Consider the following 23345-nt stretch of genomic DNA (forward strand, 5'->3'; position numbering starts at 1 on the left):
CCACGCCCTTTTGTGCACCTCCCTCCTCTTTCCAATGGGGGAAGTTCTCGGTGACCCCACGGAAGCCTGAAGGGTGGAGGGTCAAGGCAGGGATGGAAAGAGGACCCTCAGGGATTGGGAGGGGAGATGGACAAAAGCAGAACAATGCGTGGGAGCCGGAGCAGGGCAGCCCCATACTCCCCAGAAAGCCTGGAAAGCTGGGGCTAGCGTCTCCTCTCTTTGGAGAGTTCTCAGGAAGTTTGGGGGAGGGGCGCGGCTCTCTCCTGTTCTGGGAGGGTGAGAGGACTGCAGCCGCCGCAGGTCTCGGAGCTGTCACGTTCCGCCCCCGGCTCCGGCTCCGGCTCCTCCGGGCCGGGTCGGCGGGGCGCGGGCAGAGCGCACGCAGCCGGGAGGCATGGAGGGACTGGTCCTGCTCAACGCTCTGGCCACCCGGCTCCTCTTCGTGCTGCACTCGCTGGTTGGAGTCTGGCGAGTGACCGTGGTGAAGAAGGGGCCGTGGTACTGGTTGCTGGCGCTGCTTAATCTCTTGCTCTTTCTGGAAACGGCGCTGACCCTCAAATTCAAGCGCGGCAGAGGCTACAAATGGTGAGCGCACCCCGGGAGAGGGAGGGCGCTCCGAGTCCCTGGGACGCTCCCCGGGGGCACTCTCGGCCGGCCCTGGGGCCCCTCTCCTTGCAGGCTGCCGATTCTTTACTGGGATGCGGACCCCCTTTGTCCTCTTTGGGAACGTCGAGGCAGCGCGGGTTGTTTGGGCTTCTCTTGGGCACGCGGGAGTGCCCCCAGGGTCCCAGGGCAACACGGGGAAGGCTCGAGTCGCACCCACGTGCCACCCAGTCCCAGGGTTGGCAACTTGGAAGACGGGAAAAAGAAGGGAAGCGCTTGCTTGCTCTGCGGAAAGCGCATCAGGGGTGTCAGACCCTCTGCGTTCTGATTTTGGGGTGTGAGTGTGCACAGTTTAGCCTGGGTGCGTGCAGCTATGGGAATGCCCTTCTCTGGGCAGACTTGTGTGAGAGCTTGTGCGCATCGGGCAGCGTCCAGGGGCGAGAAGTCACTCGCAGCACGTCTGTGGTTTTAGCCGCTTCGCTTGGCGCCCAGGGCGCCCTGGCTTGGCATCAGCTTCAGGTATCCTCCGGGCTTGCTTCACAGCCTTGGTTAATGGTCAGTCCATCTTGTCAAAGAGGGGTTGTGATGCTGGGGAAGGGACTAGCAGGCAGTGATTCAGCCTTAAACTCAACGTGCCATACTACGGGTTCTGTCTGATGCTTTATTTCCTCCCCAAAGACTTGGATGGCAATCAAAGAATTGAGAGAAAGATTTCCTGCCATTTACAAGACCATCTATCTCTATCGCTCTACTCCAAGATTTTCATCCCAAACTTATCTGAGTTAGTCCTCTTCCTGTATTATTTTTTTAAAAAAACAATGTCTGTGTTTTCATGTATGTCCATATTAAAAAAAAAAAAAAAACCTACTGCTATGAGAAAGAGGAAAATACTATTACCCAATTCAAGAATTATATACATGGTGGCATATTAAGTAAAAAAAAAAATCCTTTTGACGATTTTACATATTAAACTATAACAGGCTGTGTATTTCACGACCATCCAAGGGAGAGAATGTGTTGTCTCTTAAAATAAAGAAACCCTTCCTTAAATTCTCCACTGGTGAAAAATTTCTAGAATTATCAGTGAAGAAGTTATTCAAGTAGAACCTTAATTTAATACAATAAGGACTAGAACCACATCACTAACCCTCCCCTCATTAACAGCTTATTAAATAGGAGAGATCTGAGGTACTTTTCAGTGTGTCTTTTGGAAGTCTCAAAGATAAATGGTATTAGTTTCCCAGATACGCCTTAGGGTTAAAGAAACAAAAGGGAGAAAAGTGTTCATCTAGCAAGCATTTCACATGAGACTGATTTAGTGTTTACTGAGTAGCTTTAACATGCTGGGGTAGAAAAGATCTTCAGTAACAGGAGGATGAAGACTGAGGCTGATATATGTTCCATGGAAAGTAGTCCTACCAGCAGCCATCATCTGGGAAAAATGTCAGCCTCAGAAGGATGAGCTTAACTGGCCCTGAAACATCCTCTTTCTTCTCCAAGAGTGGACAAGAGGGCTCAGTTCATTAAGTCAAAATTGCATGCCAGTTATGTAGAAATACTCTAGTCAATGGCACCTTCACCATTGACCACTGGCTGCTAAGATGGACGTGTAACTTAAAACTAAGAAAAGAAAAAAGGTTGGGACCGAAACAGGTGATGGTCAATGTGTCAAGTTAAACAGGAAACTAGGGGCATGTTTGTGTAAAGAGGATGGACTCAAAATCAGACAGATAATGGAGTAAAATCTGGGTTTTGCTACTTACTTGCTGTGAGGCATTGAACAAGTTACTTAACCTTTTCCAGTCTCAGTTCCCTTATCTATAAATACATATCTTATAGGTTATTATGAATTAGATGAAATGATACATGTTGATGATCAGTGAATACAAAAGAGATGGTCTTTTCGAGATCCTAGACTTTTTCTTATTAAAAATTATTCTATGTCAAGCGGACACATTTTCAAGTTAAAAAACTCTGAGAAGTTAGCCAATAAACCATTGGTTCAGAGCCAAAAAGTAGAAAACAATTCTCACCTTTATTTCAGAATAGGCCCACGATGTATATTTTATATTATAGCAAAAGTGCATAAAGTGAAAGTGTTTGTCACTCAGTCATGTTCAACTCTTTGCAACCCCATGGACTAGAGCCCACCAGGCTCCTCTGGCCATGGGATTCTCCAGGCAAGAATACTGGAGTGGGTTGCCATTTCCTTCTCCAGGGATCTTCCCAAACCAGGGATCAAACCCTGGTCTCCTGAATTACAGGAGGGTTCTTTACCATCTGAGCCACCTTGTATATAGCACTTAAAAAAAAAAAAATGCGGACTCAATATCTAGACTATATTTGAGAATAAGCAAAAAAAAAAAAAAAAAACACCTTGATAGACTTGGTTTATTATACAAATTCAGGAACAAAGGAATCTTTGTAAAATGATCTAAATACAAATGTGATTAGTAAAACTTTGTTCTACTGATGCTATCAACTACAACTGAGTCTATAAATATGATCATTTGCATGGTGGACAAAGCTCACACAATGTTCTTTCATGAATTTCAGGGAAAAAATCAGAAAATGGAATGTTAAAATGATATTTTAAAAGACAAAGTTATGGCAGTATCTCTACCTCTATGAAAATGTTACTATAGAGATCTATATAAATATATATGTTATCTTTTAATCCATTTGTCTTACATTTTTTATTCTACCCTATAGAACCAAAAGTACCTGAATATAAAGACATACATTAAAAAATACTAAATTTCATCTTGATAGTGGAAAATAAAGCTGAAAGCGACCTGACCATTCATCTAGAGATTGGTTGAAAAATTGTGCCTACCCATACTATAGAATATTTTGCTGGTAGTGAAAATAATGTGGTAGGTTTTAGTATTGACTTTGAGGAATGTCCATGATACACTGTCAGGATAAAGTAACAGCGTTGTATATATTATTGCCTCAGTTTCTTTAAAAACAAACTTATCAAAGAATTATCCTTTGTATCAATTGAATACATTATCTATTTACTAGTCAAGAAGAGGGAGGTGGAGGGGAGGGAGGCTGGCAGGGAGAAGGAGGGAGAGAATGAGGGGAGAAAAAAAGGAGAAGAGAAAGGAGGAGGAGGAAGAGGGAAAACCCTCTCATATTAAAAATCAATCCATCAATCGAGGTCTGAATGGTTGACTAAACTCCGAGCATACATGAAATGAAAGTGTCTTTTCTGGAACATTAGATCTATAAGCCTCCTTTAGACTGCTCTGGGCTGGTCTGAACTTTTTTCTTTTTATTAAAATTTGCACCTGGCCCCAAATAAATCAAATCGATAGAAATAATGGGGCAATAAACAGAGCTATAGAGGAAAATGTGAACAAAATTTCTTGTAACGTAGCAAACATATTACACTTATCCAAAGAATGTTTCTTTAGCTATTCTTTGGAAAGGAAAAATGGAACTAGAGCTGCTGAGCTCAGCTGTCCAGGGACAGGCAACATTACATCAGCAGTAAGAACTTGCCAGTTGGAAAAGCTTAATTTGTTGGGATCATATAGGATAAAGAAGGGAAGCCAGTGACACATTCCTCATGAAGTCCAAGAAATGTGTGCTGGTGGAATTTGGTTCTTTTCCCCTAGTATTTATTAATTTCATCTGCTATTCACTTACATTCATTTAAGATAAAAATTAGTATCAATGCTTTATTTTTTAAAAACTTTTCATTTTATATTGTAGTATAACCAATTAACAATGTTGTGACAGCTTCAGGTGGACAGCAAAGGGACTCAGCCCTACATATACATGTATCCATTTTCCCCCAAACTCCCCTCCCATCCAGACTGCCACATAACTCTGAGCAGAGTTCCCTGTTTCGGTTATCCATTTTAAATATAGCAGTGTGTGCATGTCCATCCCAAACTCCTGAACTATTCCTTCCTCCTCATTCTTCCCCCATCTCCCCCACAACCATAAGTTCATTCTCTAAGTTTGATTATTGCTTAATTTTTTTCTTGATTTTATTTTCTATTGTTTGGACAACAATCAAAAGGATCTGTGAATTACCATTTGCATGCCTGTGTGCTAAGTCGCTTTAGTGGTGTCTGACTCTTTGCAACGCTATGGACAGTAGCCTGCCAGGCTCCTCTGTCCATGGGATTCTCCAGGCAAGAATACTGGAGTGACATGCCATGCCCTCCACCAGGGGATCTTCCTGACCCAGGGATCGAACTGCATCTCTCATATCGCCTGCATTGGCAGGCGGGTTCTTCACCATGAGTGCGACCTAGGAAGCCCCATGAATTATCATTTAGGATAGAGTCCAATAGAAGACAAGATTTCCAGTTCCTTTCCAGCTAATACTGATAAAACATTGCTCATGAGAGAAAAGAAGTGACCAAGACTTTGACAAATATGAAGCCTGTTCACTTTCAAGCAGACAGTATCTGAGAATATGTCAAAATCTAAGTTTAATTTCTTGCTGAAAGTACAGAATTTAAGCACCGATCTTTCTTCATCAAAATTTCAAGAATACAAGGTACATATCTTTGAGTGAACAAAATATCTTACTGACTTGGTTACTTCATTATTTCTGTTTCCCTTTATTAAGTTGAATCAGACAACCACTTTTGTTCACTTGCTTAATAAGTGGGCATGACACGCTAGATACTATGTGAAGAAACAGAAAGCAAACACATTTGAGGTTTTAGAATAAAAGGTAGCAGTTCAATGATGCATTCAAATATGTGGGGATAAGAATTATTATGAATATTTAGCATTTAGTGATGTTCAGGCTTTTTCGAGTGTTTTACAGAATTTCCCACGTGATCTTGACAGTGGCTATAGTTATTTTCTGTTTCTGTTTTCTCCCATTTTGAGATGAGGAAGCTGAGACACAAAGCTGTTAAATCATTTTACTTGAGATCACTGAGTTGGCGATTGGAAGAGCAAGGATATTAATACACTAACAAATTCGCAGAGATAGGATGTGAGGAGGCGTGATAGCAGGGGTGGCGGTTGGCGTGGGGGAAGGAGGCGGGGTGGGGGTTGTGGTGTGTAGGGAGGGGGAGGGGACTTCACAGCATTTGAACTGGAGCAGGAAAAACGGGTGAGAGAGAAGTGGCAAGGCTGGGTAGGTAATGAACATCCTGAGGGAAGTGAGGATGGGGAAAGAGCACTTTTCTCTGGAGGAAGCACAGAGCCTTCTTATTCTTCACTCAGCAAAAATGCCTGGTACATCTCAAATGTGTTAGATATTCTTTTTAGTGACACGAAAGTGGAGGTGAATAAAACAGGTAAAATCCTGCCCTAAAAGAACTCATGTTTTAGTCAGAGGACTCAGAAAATAAAGAAATAAATAATAAACAGGTGTGCTGAGGGGGAATTGGATGAAGATGGTCAAAAGGTGCAAACTTTCAGTTATGAGACAAATAAGTATGGGGGTGTGATGTACAACATGACTGAAACAGTTAACACTGCTGTATGTTACATATGAAACTGCACGCACGTGTGCTACTGTGCATGAGTGATAATTGTTTCTCTTGTGTCTGACTCTGTGTGCCCCTATGAATTATAGCCTGCCAGGCTCCCCTGTCCATGGCATTCTCCAGGCAAGAATACTGGAGTGGGTTGCCATGGCCTCCCCTCTGCCAAGGGATCTTCCTGACTCAGGGACTGAACTTGAACTCGTGTCTCTTACGGCCCCTGCATTGGCCAGCAGGTTCTTAGCCACTAGCCCTACGTAGCAAGCCCCAGGTGGACGTGGCTGAGAGTAAATCTTAAAGAGTTCTCATCGTAAGGAAAAATATTTTTTTCCTGTTGCTTTTATTTTGTATCTATATGAGATGATGGATGTTCACTAAACTTACTGTGGTCATTATTTCATGATGTATATAAGTCAAATAATTAGGCTGTATACCTTAAACTCATACAGTGCTGTGTGTCAACTATACCTAGAGAAATGGGAAGAAAAAAAGCAGATGTGCTGGTAAATAGCAATAAGCAAGTAAACAGGTGAGTGAGCAGAACAGTGAAGGGCTAAATGGGCTGGGTTATAGATGGATGGAGGACTTGGGGAGGTTGTACTGAGTGGGAAGTGAGATGTCTTGCTGGGAGGCGATCTGGGAGCCGAGTCTGTTAGAGAGAGGAGTCAGGCGTGGGAAGAGCCAGGGAGGCAAAAAAAGGACTGAGAGAAGGAAGAGCTAAGCGTGTCCTGGGTCACTTCTGACACCCTCCCAGAAGACAGAGAAGTACTGACTTTCTCTTTAACTCTTCATTGTCTCTTCTCACCATGTCCCATTCATCTAGGTGAAAAATTCCTTCTAAATTTTATATTTTACCATATCTCATTTTATTAAAAAATGGAAGCATAGTTGATTTATAATGTTTTAGGTGTACAACACATAATTCAGTTATATATATGTATAACTGAATCACTACAGAAAGACTATATATATATATATATAGAAGGATCATATATATGTATATATATATATATGACTATATATAGTCTTTTCAGATTCTTTCCCAGTATAGGTTATTACAAGATATTGAATATAGTTCCCTGCGCTATATAGTAGGCCCTCATAGTTTACCTATTTTATACACACTAGTGTGTAACTGTTACCATATCTCATTTGAAACATCGTATGTTAGAAAATCTCTGGGTGGCCTCCAACTAAACACAGGAAAGATAAATTAGGAATCAAAAGAGATTCTGTCCTAATTTCATTGCAAATTCAATTCAATTCTGTAAAAAAAACCTCAATGAAATGTTTTGATTACTCAACTGTACAATATTTAGAGGGTTCAAAGGGAGAAATGAAAAACCTAGATGTGACAGATATCGTATGAAGTCTGATCATGAACAAGTTCTGAGTAGCAGAGAAGAGCTTTGTCAGATGTAATTCTGTAGTACTTGATAGTATGTATCTCCCTCTACCAAGAGCGCTTACAAAATGCCACAGAGAAAGCTGGGGAATACAAGTGCTCTTCCACCATCTCACGGGGTGTCAGAGACGATGAAATGCAGGTGTAAAGAAGGAGACCCTATGATTTCCATGTGGCCAACATGGGCACTAGAAATTCTCCCAGGAGATAAACTATTTCTTTGCTTACATTTGCTGCCCAAATAGCGAATTCATACGGACTGCCTAATAGGTCTCCTTAACTTTTTTAGTTAATGATACTAACAGTTTCCACTGTGCCCTGGATTTATCAGCATATGGAGTTTTACAGTACTCATTATCTTCGTGTTTATGTGGTTTGTGTGTAGGCATTTTCTATCCTGAGCCTTGCTGTTGTTGTTCAGTCACTCAGTCCTGTCTGACTCTTTGCAACCCCATGGACTGCAGAATGCCAGGCTTGCCTGTCCTTCACCATCTCCTGGAGTTTGCTCAAACTCACGTCCATTGAGTAGGTGATGCCAACCAAACAACTCATCATCTGTCACCCTCTTCTCCTCCTGCTCTCAACCTTTCCCAGCATCAGGGATTTTTCCAATGCAAAAGAGTGACTTAAAATTGCATCATTTTTGTAGGCATGTACTGAATGCTACCAGTAAATGACTTTGTTTTCAGGGATCTGAGTCATGGTTTAGGAAGAAGACTCTTATGCTCTCTTGACTTAGCACTATGCTATATTTTCAAGAAAAAGTCATATTTTCTTATTTAGTTTCACAAGGGACTTGTTCAGTTCAGTTCAGTCACTCAGTCATGTCCGACTCTTTGTGACTCCATGGACTGTAGCACACCAGGCCTCCCTGTCTATCACCAACTCCCAGAGTTTACTCAAACTCATGTCCATTGAGTTGGTGATGCCATTCAACCATCCCATCCTCTGTCATCCTCTTATCCTCCCTCCATCAATCTTTCCCAGCATCAGGGTCTTCTCAAATGAGTCAGTTCTTCTCATAAGGTGGCCAAAGTACTGGAGTTTCAGCTTCAGCATCAGTCCTTCCAATGAATATTCAGGACTGATTTCCTTTAGGATGGACTGGTTGGATCTCCTTGCAGTCCATGGGACTCTCAAGAGTCTTCTCCAACACCACAGTTCAAAAGCATCAATTCTTTGGTGCTCAGCTTTCTTCATAGTCCAACTCTCATATCCATACATGACTACTGGAAAAACCATAGCCTTGACTACATGGACCTTTGTCGGCAAAGTAATGTCTCTGCTTTTTAATATGCTGTCTTGGTTGGTCATAACTTTTCTTCCAAGGAGCAAGTGTCTTTTAATTTCATGGCTTCAGTCACCATCTGCAGTGATTTTGGAGCTCAGAAAAATAAAGTCTGACACTGTTTCCACTGTTTCCCCATCTATTTGCCATGAATGATGGGACGAGATGCCATTATCTTCGTTTTCTGAATGTTGAGCTTTAAGCCAACTTTTCACTCTCCTCTTTCACTTGCATCAAGAGGGTCTTTAGTTCTTCTTCACTTTCTGCCATAAGGGTGGTGTCATCTGCATATCTGAGATTATTGATATTTCTCCCGGCAATCTTGATTCCAGTTTGTGCTTCATCCAGCCCAGCGTTTCTCATGATGTACTCTGTATATAAGTTAAACAAGCAGGGTGACAATACACAGCCTTGATATACTCCTTTCCCTATTTGGAACCAATCTGTTGTTCCATGTCCAGTTCTAACTGTTGCTTCCTGAGCTGCATTTAGGTTTCTCAAGAGGCAGGTCAGGTGATCTTGTATTCCCACCTATTTCAGAATTTTCCACAGTTCACACAGCAAAAGCTTTGGTATAGTCAATAAGCAGAAGTAGATGTTTTCTGGAACTCTCTTGCTTTTTTGATGATCCAAAGGAAGTTGGCAATTTAATCTCTGGTTCCTCTACCATTTCTAAATCCAGCTTGAACATCTGGAAGTTCATGGTTCATGTACAGTTGAAGACTGGCTTGAAGAATTTTGAGTATTACTTTGCTAGCCTGTGAGATGAGTGCAATTGTGCGGTAGTTTGAGCATTCTTTGGCATTGCCTTTCTTTGGGATTGGAATGAAAACTGAAATTTTTCCATTCCTGTGGCCACTGCTGAGTATTCCAAATTTGCTGGCATATTGAGTGCAGCACTTTAACAGCATCATCTTTTAAGTTTTGAAATAGCTCAACTGAAATTCTATCACCTCCACTAGCTTTGTTCATAGTTATACTTCCTAAGGCCCAATTGACTTTGTAATCCAGGGTGTCTGACACTAGGTGAGTGATCATACCACCATGATTATCTGGGTACTGAAGATCTTTTTGGTACAGTTCTTCGTGTATTCTTGCCACCTTTTCTTAAAATTTTCTGCTTCTGTTAGGTCCATACCATTTCTGTCTTTTATTGTGCCCATCTTTGCATGAAATGTTCCCTTGGTATCTCTAATTTTCTTGAAGAGATCTCTAGTCTTTCCCATTCTGTTCTTTCCCTCTATTTCTTTGCATTGATTGCTGAGGAGGGCTTTCTTATCTCTTCTTGCTATGCTTTGGAACTCTGCATTCAGATGCTTATATCTTTCCTTTCCTCCTTTGCTTTTTGCTTCTCTTCTTTTCACAGCTATTTGTAAGGCCTCCTCAGACAACCATTTTGCCTTTTTGCATTTCTTTTTCTTGAGGATGGTCTTGATCCCTGCCTCCTGTACAATGTCACGAACTTCCGTCCATAGTTCTTCAGGCACTCTGTTTATTAGATCTAATCCCTTGAATCTATTTGTCACTTCCACTGTGTAATCATAAGAGTTATGTTTTAGGTCATACCTGAATGGTCTAATGGTTTTCCCTACTTTCTTCAATTTAAGTCTGAATTTGGCAATAAGGAGTTCATGATCTGAGCCATAGTCAGCTCCTGGTCTTGTTTTTGCTATAGAGCTTTTCCATCTTTGGCCGCACAGAATATAATCAGTCTGATTTGGGTGTTGACCATCTGGTGATGCCCATGTGTATAGTCTTCTCTTGTGTTGTTGGAAGATGGTGTTTGCTATGACCAGTGTGTTCCCTTGGCAAAACTCTATTAGCCTTTGCCCTGTTTCACTGTGCACTCCAAGGCCAAATTTGCCTGTTACTCCAGGTATTTCTTGACTTCCTACTTTTGCATTCCAGTCCCCTGTAATGAAAAGGTCATATTTTTGGGGTGTTAATTCCAGGTCTTGTAGGTTTTCATAAACTCATTCAACTTCAGCTTCTTCAGCATTACTGGTTGGGGCATAGTCTTGGCTTACTATGATATTGAATGGTTTGCCTTGGAAACAAACAGAGAACATTCTGTAATTTTTGAGATTTCATCCAAGTACTGCATTTCAGACTCTTTTGTTAACTATGATAGCTACTTCATTTCTTCATTTCTTCTAAGGGATTTTATTATTAGGAAAAGCCTGTTAATAAATTGGCTGTGCCATTTTCTGACAGTCTGTTAATAATGGGGATGAGGAGGATGATGAAAATAATGGTGATGCTGATCGTGGAGATGGTAACAGTTACTGAGATACGGAGAACTGATGCTGCTCCAAGCCTGCTTTCTATCCATTATCTCATGTAATCCTCACAATGACCTGATGAATTCATTTTCATCTTTATTACCATTTTAAGATGAAGATGCTGCTGCATAGCAAGGCTAGATCACTCATCAAAGGTCACAACTAGCATTGAATGAGTGAAGTCGTCAGTCGTGTCTGACTCTTTGCGACCCCATGGACTGTAGTCTATCAGGCTCCTCCATCCACGGGATTTTCCAGGCAACAGCACTGGAGTGGGTTGCCATTTCCTTCTCCAGGGGATCAAGCAACAATGAGTCATAAAGACAATCCTAGCATCTGTGAACCCTCACTTTTCTTGAGCCAGACTTTTGCATTGAATGGATTCCCTCATTCACTCCTCACAAAAGCCCTGGTGCTAGTTTCTGCTTGCAAATGAGGAAGCCAAACTCAGAGAAGTACTCCCATGCCAGAATTGAACTCCATCACCTAGTTGCTGTACTCTACATTCAGCAACCAAACTGGGTTTTGCTGTAGACAGTACAACTATAGACATTTTTGGGGTCAAGGATTCTCTTTGGTACAGAAAGGGTCAAAGTATTTTCTGTGTTCCAAAATTGGGTAAGTAAATCCCAGGTGATTTGGTAAATGAACACTAGAATGGTTTTGCTTAGAAGAGAATGTAGAAAATTTAAGCGACTTTTACTCTTCTGTGCTCCCAATGTAGGGGGCCTGTGTTTAATCACTGGTCAGGGAACTAGATTCCTAAGAAGAGTTTGCATGCTCTAACTAAAGATCCCACATGCTGCAACTTAAAAAAAGAAAGAAAGAAAGAAAAAAAAAAAGATCCTGCATGCCACAAGTAAGACCCACATGTGGGTCTTACTTGTGGCATGCAGGATCTTTTTTTTTTTCTTTCTTTTTTAAGTATTTTTTTAAAAAGAATAAAATTTTAGACTAGACATGGCCACAGCTCAGAGACACTCTTGCACAAGCAGACATCCCTCTAAAATCAAAGCATATGTAAAAGAAGATAGAAAAGGGGAAAAATTCTAGACTGTCTTCATGGGTCCTAAAGTGAACAACCAAACTCTTCCACAGAACAGAAATAAATACCACTGTCTTTTATAGAGTGAAATAAATTAAAGTTCACATAAATAACATCCATAATCCATTGAATCCCCTGAGAGACCATTAACATTCCTTTGGTCATTAGCACTTAAGTTCACTTGTTCATTAAACATTCATTTATTATACTAGGCTCTATGATGGTGTTCTTGAAGGAACATAAAACATATGCAGTTATATGAGGACAAGACAAAACAATACTCTGAGTACCAAATAATTTTTGACAAATTAAGTCCAAAAGAGCAGAAAGGCTGCAGAATAAAGATACAGTCTGTGCAATAGGCTTGTTAGACAAGGAAATTTTCTCAGGTATGTGCTTTAGGTCCTGGCCTTTGAAGTGGCTGGTGGTTTTACAAGAGTGAAGAGAAGAAAAGAGAGAAGGGCTTTTTAGGTTGAGGGAATGGTGGCGATAGTTAGGGTTTCAGCTGGAACCAGTTCATTTAGGAAGAGGTCATGATGTTCTCGGGATCAGAATTTTTATAAGAAAAAATAGTAATGTAGATCGTAAATGCATATGCATATTTTGTCCCTATAGCTCATTTAGTCAGAGAAGGCAATGGCACCCCACTCCAGTACTCTAACTTGGAAAATCCCATAGACAGGGAAGCCTGGTGGGCTGCCGTCTATGGGGTCGCACAGAGTCGGACACAACTGAAGTGACTTAGCAGCAGCAGCTCATTTAGTCATTGTGAGGCATTTTCCGAGCTTTGAATGTGAGCAACTTCAATTTTAATAGAGTTTGTTCTTGCCTTAGATATCCACTTGGAAATTTTTAAGTGAAGTATATAATATTAATTTTGCTGGTGGTTGATATTATAGTTTAAGAATATTCCCTTATGAAAGAAAACATTCATGGTCTTCCCTGGTGGTCCAGTGGCTAAGCCTCCTCACTTCCAACGCAGGGAGGCTGAGTTTGATCCCTGGGTAAGGAACTAGATCCCCCGCGGCTCAACTAAGAGTTCCCATGGCGCAACTAAAGATCCCGTGTGCCACAACTAAAGATTTCACATGCCTCAATGAAGATGGAAGACCTCACATGCCACAACTAAGACTCAGCACAGCCAAATAAACTTAAAAAAAAAATTAAAAAACAAAAGTCAGCAACAACAAATCACAAAAGCTCTAATTAAGAGTGCTAGTATTCACCTTCACAAGTATTCTCCTTTTTATAAAACCTAAATGTGGGCATTTTTCAAACGCTTAAAAATTCCATTACAATAGGTATTCCTGACTTATTTGAAATCCTGTCTTTTTTGTTCTCATTATTAGTCTGTTGTTTTCTTGCTCAGTTGCGTCTCTTTGCAACCCTATGGACTATAGCCTACCAGGTTCTTCTGTCCATGAGATTCTCCAGGCAAGAAAACTGGAGCGGGTTGTCATTCCCTTCTCCAAGGGGATGACCTGGGGATTGAACCCGCGTCTCCTGCATTCCAAGCAGATTTTTGACCGTTTGAGCCACCTCCCCGCTAAAGATCATGGACAAAACAAACCCATCACGTGGTCTTGGTACCTATTGAAACATACACATTTCGTATTCAGATCTCCATTTGTGGGGCATTCTCACCAGCTTATGGCCATTTGGTTGTGGCCTCTCCTCCTCCCCCCAACTCCTTCCTCTCATGGGCAGACACAGGCAAAGGGCTCTAGGTGGGAGGTGCAGATAAGAGGCTTCCTAGGCATCCGGGGGCTGTGTGTTCTGCAGGAGCACTCAGTGCATTCTGAGGGGTGGCAGAGAGACAGATGGTAGCTAGAGGCCATCCTATCGGTTGCCCTCTCCCTCTGTGCTAACAGGGAGGCCTCCTGAGCAGCCCAGATGCAAACCCTGGATGTTAAGGCCCACTTCAAGAAACCAGTTTACATGTAAGGAGGACAGTCCTTAAGTTGTTAGATAGGATTTAGGGGTGCATGAAAGGATATCTTGACCTAGTTTTTTAATTTCCTTGAAAATAAACGTTTTATTAAAAAGTGCTCCAGAAATTTTGAGGACCCTTGAGGCAGTTTAACATGAGATTTTGAAACTTGGGTCTAGTATATCCTGACAATTCCACTCTGCCTTTGTAGAGTAGGAAATACTGAGAACTGAAATACAAAATAAATCGCAGTTCACCTCAGAGTAATTTGGAACATTATTTTTGCTTCATTTAAATATTATCTATCTTCAGATTTATGCATATAATTTGAAGATTAGAATCCTTATTGTATGCAGAGAGAAAAGCTATTCAGGGTATTAGGTGATATTATGGTTAATTTTCTTCCATTTACTTATTTCTATTGTTATACATTTCTAAAATGAACAAATGTTACTTTTTCAATAAGAAAACAATAATACATATCATTTTGGGGAAGAGGAAAATGGAATCTTACTTTTAGACTAATGGTGAATTGAAATAAATATAATCCACTGCAGAGCTAAATTGCTAAATGTCATGACACAATCATTTTGTGAAAAACATTATGTCATGTTGAAATGACAACTTTGTAAGGTAAATAATATTTTATTTTTGGAAGAAGTGAACTGAAAATAAAACAATGAGTATAGTTCTTTAAGAGCTCAGAGTAGTGTCTAGCATGTAGCAAGACCTGCAAACATATTAGTCAACAAGTAAGTACATAACAAATAAAGGAAAATAAGGATGGTGTTCCTGCTGTATATTTAGGGAGAACTGGCATACTGGCTAAGGGCTGTGAATAAACAAACAAACGAAAATTTCTGTGGAGAAAAATTATCTTTAGGAAGGTAAATTTAGAAAAAATAGCTGACCAAAAGGAAAGCAATTTGGCATTAAAGTATTAATGTTGGGCATATTCTGTATTGTGATAAGGTAATGATAATTAGAATTGTAATAAATCTGAGTTTCCAAAGGCAGATGGCTCATTAGTAATAGGGTAATAGCAATTTTGTAAAAATATCCCACTTGGATGTATCTTAATCATTTACTCATATATTTATCAGTTTTTGTCAGTCTATGATTGGTGTAACTTATTTTTTATAAACAATCATCAAGAAACCTGATTTCATTTATTTCTGAGATGGCTAGACCCGTCTCTGATATTAGGGCTTATGGTTGGCTTCTACTTACTTTCAATACAATTAAGACATGAAAACTAGAGTAAAATGATCTGAAGCCCCTAAGAAAGGGTATGCAGTTTGGTTCATTATACAGAAAAAGGTAGGATCAGGCTTAGTTTTTAATTTTTAGGATTCACATTCTCCTTGGTTCCAGAAATGAACTGCTCTGATAATGCACTATCAGGAATATGGTAAACCTTCAAAATAACATGTCATGGCTAAATGTCACCTTGAAATACTAAATCCTGCACAGTAGAAAAAATATCAAATTCATCCAGGCACAGAATAATGTTTCCTTCAGGAAAACTTTTGATAAGAATCAATTTATGCTATTTCAAAAGGAGATTTCCAGTCAGACCAGCAACAGAGTGTCAAGAAAGTCAGAACTGTAAATCAACTGGACCTTATGAGATCACTCTTAATACTTGGGATGGACCATCACGCACCAGGTACTGTGGAAGGAGCTGAGGGCATGATGCGCAGATAGACACAGTCAGGTACAGGTCTTATGCTTATGTCACTTAGAATTGCTGGGAGACAACTGACCACAAGACACACACCGACACACACATGTATGCACACATATAATTATAAATGTTGAAACTCTTTTAACACCCATGGAGCACAAGTGAAGAGTGCTCTAGGATAAGCAGGAGACCCAATTGCACAAGGAGACCCAATTGAAGCTTGGAAGGACAAGGAAAGTTCTTCTGTGCAGTCCTATAGAGCTGATATGAACCTTGAAAAGGAGATGATACGGTGAAAAGTGAGGGAGAGAGGTATTTCAAGGGGGAGAAATACATATGTGAAGGTTTGAGTTAGAACCCACTTAGTTTTTTCTCTTTTTTTAAGTACAATATCAAGCCCATAACATTGTCTTCTCTACTTCTCATAACCACCCTATGAGGTTGATATAACCTATTTCATAGACAAGGATCTTGAGTTTCAGAAAAAGTAATGAATTTCCAAAGATGAATGAATGGGAGAGGCAAGATTCAAATTTGGGTCTCTCAAGTTTCTGAAATTGCTATGGCAGTGTAACAATTCCTCAAGTGACACAACTAAGAAACTGTACCTGTTACCAGGCCTGCTGAAATATGAATATAAAAGGTCCTTGTAGATGCCAGCAGCCATCACTTGTTTTGCTTTCTCAGTATTCCCTTTATTTATAAATTTAGTCATTCAAACATTTAAGCATTTGCTTAATAAGTATTACCTCTAAGCATTCATAAATAAGCATTAATTCTTAAAGAGATGGGAATATCTGTCTCCTGAGAAACCTGTATGCAAGTCAAGAAGCAACAGTTAGAACTTTACATGGAAAAAAATGACTGGTTCAAAATTGGGAAAGGAGTACAACAGGCTGTATATTGTCATTCTGCTTATTTAACTTATATGCAGAGTATATCATCCAAAATGCTGAGCTGCATGAGTTATAAGCTGGATTCAAGATTGTGGGGAGATTATTAACAACCACAGATATGCAGACGACACCACTCTAATGGCAGAAAACAAAGAGGAACTAAAGAGCCCCTTGATGAAGATGAAAGAGGAGAGTGAAAAAAGCTGGCTTAAAATTCAACATTGAAAAACTAAGGCCATGGCATCCGGTCCCATCACTTCACGGCAAATAGAAGGGGAAAAAGTTGAAGCAGTGACCTATTTTCTCTTCTGTGGGCTCGAAAATCACTGTGGAGGGTGACTGCAGCCATGAAATTATAAGACACTTGTTTCTTGGAAGGAAAGCTGTGACAAGCCTAGACAGCATATTAAAAAGCAAAGACATCACTTTGCTAACAAAGTGTGCATATAGTTAAAGCTATTGTCTTCCCAGTAGTAATGTACGGATGTGACAGTTAGACCATAAAGAAGTCTGAGTGTGAAAAATTGATGCTTTCGAACTGTGGTGCTGGAGAAGACTCTTGAGAGTCCCTTGGATAGTAAGGAGGTCAAACCAGTCAATCCTATAGAAAATCAACCCTGAATATTCACTGGAAGGACTGATGCTGAAGCTGAAGCTCCAATACTTTGGCTACCTGATGTTAAGAGCCACGTCATTACAAAAGACCCTGATGCTGGGAAAGATTAAAGGCAAAAGGAGAAGAGGGCAGCAGAGGATGAGATGGTTGGAAAGCATCATCGATTCAATGGACATGAACTTGGGCAAACTCTGGGAGACAGTGAGGGATAGGGAAGTATGGCGTGCTGCAGTCCATGGGTTCACAAAGAGTCAGACGTGACTTAGCGACTGAACAACAACAACAGAGATTTAAAAAGACAGCTGAGACTACTGAAGAGAGGAAAAGATGAAGGAGATGGAAGCGGGAAAGGACATAAATTAGAGACTCAGGATCTGCCGAATCGTATTATAAATACACACAACAGAAAACAGTGGAGAATGTGCTGGGTCACAAGAGAAGTACAAGTTAAAGTTAATTATTGCAGTGAATTCCTGTATTTCAAAATATAGGAAGGGTACTGATAGATAGAGATATAAGAGCAGGGCTTTCTGAAACAAGTAATCATAATTTGAAGGACATCTGCTCCAAAATCCACATCAGAACCTCTCTTCTCAGATGGACCAACCTTGAAGGGACGATAGAGTCCTTTGCTCTTAACAGGGACCCATGGTCCAATAAAACATAGAGCTGAAATGTACCCTTCATGTAAAAAATGCAATGTATCTATACCTTTCAATACTTTTCTATATAACAGACTTTTATTTTCTCTGTAATTAAAAAAAACCAGTTGAACAACTAGCATAGCCTGCTACTGGAGAGAGAGAGAGAGAGAGAGAGAGAGAGAGAGAGGAGCTAGAGGAGGAAGTTCCTAATTCTGAATTGCTATTGATCACTTTGTGGACTAGGCATTTCCTTGGTAATTCTCCTGGAAGCCTTTGGGAATTCCAGCAAATCCTCTTAGGTATAGGGTTAAGAGGGTCAGGAACAGGGGTGGAGGAGGAGGAAGACAATGGACTCACATGCTCTTGACTTGAATATGATTAATTCTCAGGTGCTTAATGGGATTCCCACTCCCTTTCACAGATGTCAAATAGGTCTGACAAAGAGGGATGGAACAAGGGAAAGTTTCCAAAACATTTTGTTTTGTTTCATTTTAAATACACAGCAAGTTGAAACTCCTGAGTTGCTCAGCTTGATAGGATGTGGTAGAGGAAAGGGAAGTAGAGATAAGATGGGGAATGGAGGAGGCTTTGAATATGTATCTGATTGGGGAATTTATAGTCTTTGTAATAGGCAACAGAGAAAATCCTGGATTTTGAATGTTTTTTAAAATATATAACTAGATTCCTAATTAGAGGAAACATGTTGAAACAGGATAGTCTTTTTTCCAATTGTAGAAATAAATGTTATGCACAGAAGATATTAAGGGTGATTGATTGTTTATTTTATTCTTGAACTCTTCCAAGAACTATGATATGTTCAGTATATAGCTTCCCTAGATTATTATTTTAACAGTATTGCCAGGCCAGTTAATCCTAAAATTAATCCTGAGAGAGTCAACAAAATTGCAGTCCAGCCAACATTCGACATATAAAAAAAAGATTTACATATTCCAACTGTCCTTCCAACCAGAATTCATATCCTTCCCCAATTTCACAAAGGAAATATTCTCTCCTGATGTTTCCGTTGATATGGGAGGTCAAAGAATTAAGTGTTCCTTTTCTTTCTAAAAACATGTTTGACATGGGGGCCTTGGATATCTTTCTGCAGCCCAACCATTGTCTAAGTCAAATTCTAATAATATCATGACCCATAACCCTTTATTTCAAATTAATTTCTGCAGGAAATTGATGGTAGGGTAATATCTATTTAAATACTGATTTTCTTAAGAATTGCTTTCACTTGCCCTTTCTCTTTCTCTTCCCAGAAGTTGAAAGGAGATATTAGTGAAAAGGTTAACAGCCTTTAAACAGTCCATTCTAAATGTTTTCCTCCATTTAGGTTTATTCACTCCCTTTCTCCTCCCCCGGATTATAACCATACGATTTTAGTAGATTTTCATCTCAAATTCTGTTTTTGAACAATTAACATTTCTATTTTTCAGGTCATCTTAAACCATCGCATGAATGTACTAAAAGTATTTTAATAAAATTATACTGATTTACAGTTTTAAGATGATTTATAAAACAAGAGTCCAATCTAAAATAAAATGCAATTGGAAGAAATAAATTTGTAAAGTATGTAATTTTTATCTTAGTTCAAATTTTGAAGGATGTGTTTTCATTGCATGACATCCCATAATTATGTAACAGCTACTTGTTACAGAATGTACAACTCTGCCAGACACTGCTTTATAGAAAGTTCCAACATGGGTTGGAACTGTGCAAATCCACTTATATGCATCTTATTTTCAATAAATACATACTACAGTACCTCATGACCCACGGTTGGTTGAATCTGTGGATGTGGAACTGTGCATATAGAGGGTCGATCTCAGAGTTATATGTGGATTTTCAACTACACAGAGAGTCCTAATCTCCATGTTGTTCTAGGGTCAACTAAATAATAAAAATTCCTGAGAGATAAATGTGACTGCTGTGGACTGAACTGTGTTGCCTCAAAATTCATATGTTGAAGCCCTAAGTCCCAGAGTAAATATATTTAGAGACAGAGCTTTTAGGAAGTCGGTAGAGTTAATTGAGGTCATAAGGATGGGGTCCTAATTCACTAAGACTGGTGGCTTCATAAGAAGAGAAGAGAGAAAACTTTCTTTTCTTGTGAAGTGTATGCACTCAGGAAAGGCCATGTGAGTTCACAGTGGGAGGTGGCTGTCTAAAAACCAGGAAGAGAGCTCTTACTAAATCCCAACCATTCTGGAAGCCTGATTTTGAACTTCCAACCTCTAGAACTGTGAGAAAATACATTTCTGTTGTTTAATCCACCCAGTCTATGGTTTTTGTTATGGGGCTGTTCCCATTTTGTCGATTAGGAAGCAAACTGAGAGGTCAGTGGCAAAACTAACATTTAAATTTGATGTGTCCAAGTACAAATGAGAGTCCTCTCTATGGACTGCCCTCTGAATTTGAGTCTGAAAATAATTACTATAGATAGCCCTCAAAGAAATACCAAACCCTTCATCTGTGGTTTGTTTGTATACGCATACCTTGGAGATGGACGTTCATTTCCATACCACTGAAATACAGAGTCACGTGAATTTTCTGGTTTCCCAGTGCATTTAAAAGTATACTTACAATAGGCCATAGTCTATTAAGTGCACATTATGTCTTAAAAAACAATGAACAAAGCTTAATTAAACAATGCTTTATTGTTAAAAATAGCCAGCTATATCTGAGTCTTCAGTGAATCTTAGAAATAACATCCAAGATTAATGATCACAGAACAATAATAATAAGAAAATTTGAAATATGTGACACAAAGTGAGCAAATGCTGTTGGAGAAATGGTACTGGCAAACTTGCTTCACGCAAGGTTGCTACCAACCTTCAATTTGTAAAGAAAAACACAGTATCTATGAATCTCAGTAAAGCAAAGCACAATAAAATGAGGTGTGCCTGTATTTTTATTTTTCCTGGGTGTAGCAGAAACACACAAAGCCAGTTGATTTTGTTTAGTCCTGTTCCTTATCAACTGATTTTTGTCTTCTAGCAGAATGTTATTTTTTGAGCTCTCAGAATTTCCGGTTAATGTTAAAAAATGTAGGCAACCTTCCTGAAATTACAGTATTCAAAAATCAAGATTTACTGTTGCTGTATTTGCTTTCGTATTAAACACAAAATACCCCGTTTTGTGCCTGAGACTAATTGGCAGTGTCCCATTAAACCGTATTAAAATTAACATCTATTAATTGGATTAGAAATTCAGTGAGAATGACAGCTGCTAGTGCCTTTTACAGTTGCTCCATTTCTCTGTAATCCATATGGCAGGAATCACATAATGCATTTTCCCCTTTCAAATAAATACTGGAGATTAAAAGGTTTGACTCAGTGTAGTCAGGGTATGTGCACTTGTTTTCTTTCTTTTAAAAAAAATTATAAAAGCTGAACTATTTTTTCCCCTCATTCACAGGTTTTCACCAGCCATATTTTTATATCTGATTAGCATTGTTCCATCATTATGGCTTCTTGAAATGCACCATGAAACCCAGGTATGTACTTTTGGAAAGTTGAATACTCAGCAATAAACTACATTCCTATTATAATCCAATTTCTGTCAGAAATGCACTTTTCTAAGGAGCTGGAGGTATCAAGAATTGACTAAATAAGAGCCCTCAGCAAAAAGGAAATGAATCCATGATCTGTCTAAACTAATAAAAGTGTTGCTTTCATTTAAGATTTAAGAGTATTCATTAGTAATCTGGGTTAGAGGTCTTGTTCCTAACACTTCCCCTCCAATATGCTACAGTTTACATAAGGGTATACAATTCTGGTTTTATCCCTTGCAGCTTCAGTGAGTTACTGTACTAAAAATGGGCAGGGCTCTGTATGACAGACTGTGATTCTTAGTCGCTCAGTCATGTTGGACTCTTTGACCCCATGGATCCTAGCCTGCCAGGCTCCTCTGTCTATGGAATTTTTCAGGCAAGAATACTGCAGTGAGTTGCCATTTCCAACTCTAGGGAATCTTCTGGACCCAGGGATTGAACCCATGTCTCTTGCATCTCCTGCACTGACAGGTGGATTCTTTACCACCGAGCCACCTGGGAAGCCCCATGACAGTATCTTAGAGTGAAGTGAATCAGAAATAGAGGAAAAATATCATATATTAATGCATATATGTGGAATTTGAAAAAAAACATTAGTATAGATGATCTTATTTACAAAGCAGAAATAGAGACACAGACAGAGAGAACAAACATATGGATACCAAGGGAACGGAGGGTGGGTGGGATGAACTGGGGAATTGAGATTGTTGTATATATACTATTGATACTATGTACAAAATAGATAACTAATGGGTCACTAATGAGAACTTACTGTATAACTCAGGGAACCCTACTCGGTGCTCTATGGTAACCTACATGGGAAAGGAATTCAAAAGGGCTGTATATATATGTATACATATAGCTGATTCACTTTGCTGTACAGTAGTAGAAACTAATAAAATATTGTAAAGCAACTATACTCCAATAAAAATTTAAAAAAAAAGAATGGGCAAGGCCCAATCATCTAGCATCTTATAAAATGACGTTTTCCCCTTTGGCTCAGGGGTAAAGAATCCGTCTGCCATGCAGGAGCTGCAGGAGATATAGGTTCGATCCCTGGGTTGGGAAGACCCTTGGAGGAAGGTATGACAATCCACCGCAGTATTCTTGCCCGGAGAATCCCATGGACAGAGTAGCCAGGTGGGCAACAGTTCATAGGATCACAAAGAGTCAAACAGGACTGAAGCAACTTAGCATACATGTACAGGAACAACAAAAACAGAACTCCATCATCTGTACTCTGCTGTACAAATACTGTCAACCTTGGAAGGGATATTTGAAATAGTCTGTTTTAAAATACAGGCTTTGCAGGTTATAGCAGATTCACTTCTGAAGTCCTAAGAGCTGTCTTAGTAAAATATGAACTTCATTCAAGTGCCCCAAAATAAGTGTAAAGGAGAGGAACCAGGGAACCCACAATCAGGAAGGATAGGCTATATATATTAAGACCACACTGACCTAGAAAAGAAACAGTGGCTTCCAGTATGAGTCCCTAATTATAAATAGAGGCAGTGATTTAATTTTTTAAATTTCTTTAATTGGAGGATAATTGCTTTACAATGTTGTGCTAGTTTATGTTGTACAACAACATGAATAATCTCTAAGTAGACTTATATCCGGAGAAGGCAATGGCACCCCACTCCAGTACTCTTGCCTGGAAAATCCCATGGACGGAGGAGCCTGGAAGGCTGTAGTCCGTGGGGTCACTGAGGGTCAGACACGACTGAGCGACTTCACTTTCACTTTTCACTTTCCTGCATTGGAGAAGGAAATAGCAACCCACTCCAGTGTTCTTGCCTGGAGAATCCCAGGGACGGAGGAGCCTGGTGTGCTGCCATCTATGGGGTCGCACAGAGTCAGACACAACTGAAGCGATTTAGCAGCAGCAGCAGCAGCAGCAGCAGACTTATATCCCCTCCCTC

At 39.9% G+C, this 23345-nt stretch overlaps 1 protein-coding gene across 4 annotated transcripts in view; it reads left to right on the forward strand.

The window, feature by feature from the left end:
* Window positions 1-259: 259 nt before the first annotated feature.
* The window catches only part of TMEM26 (transmembrane protein 26), a 63901-nt gene continuing 40815 nt past the window's right edge, over window positions 260-23345 (forward strand). For 2 of the 4 annotated variants that reach the window (XM_086382324.1, XM_086382328.1), the window contains exons 1-2: window positions 260-585; window positions 21288-21366. In XM_086382324.1, coding sequence (XP_086238450.1) covers window positions 395-585; window positions 21288-21366 — 270 coding nt within the window. In that variant the 5' untranslated portion in view covers window positions 260-394. Of the gene's footprint in view, window positions 586-21287; window positions 21367-22426; window positions 22564-23345 lie in introns of all 4 variants that reach the window. The other 2 variants (XM_086382326.1, XM_086382325.1) reach the window with 2 other exon arrangements.

The sequence above is a fragment of the Bos grunniens genome, chromosome 28 (assembly GCF_055505025.1).
Source record: "Bos grunniens cultivar Pamir isolate PY7600 chromosome 28, Bosgru_T2T1.0, whole genome shotgun sequence".
Taxonomy (NCBI): Eukaryota; Metazoa; Chordata; class Mammalia; order Artiodactyla; family Bovidae; genus Bos; species Bos grunniens.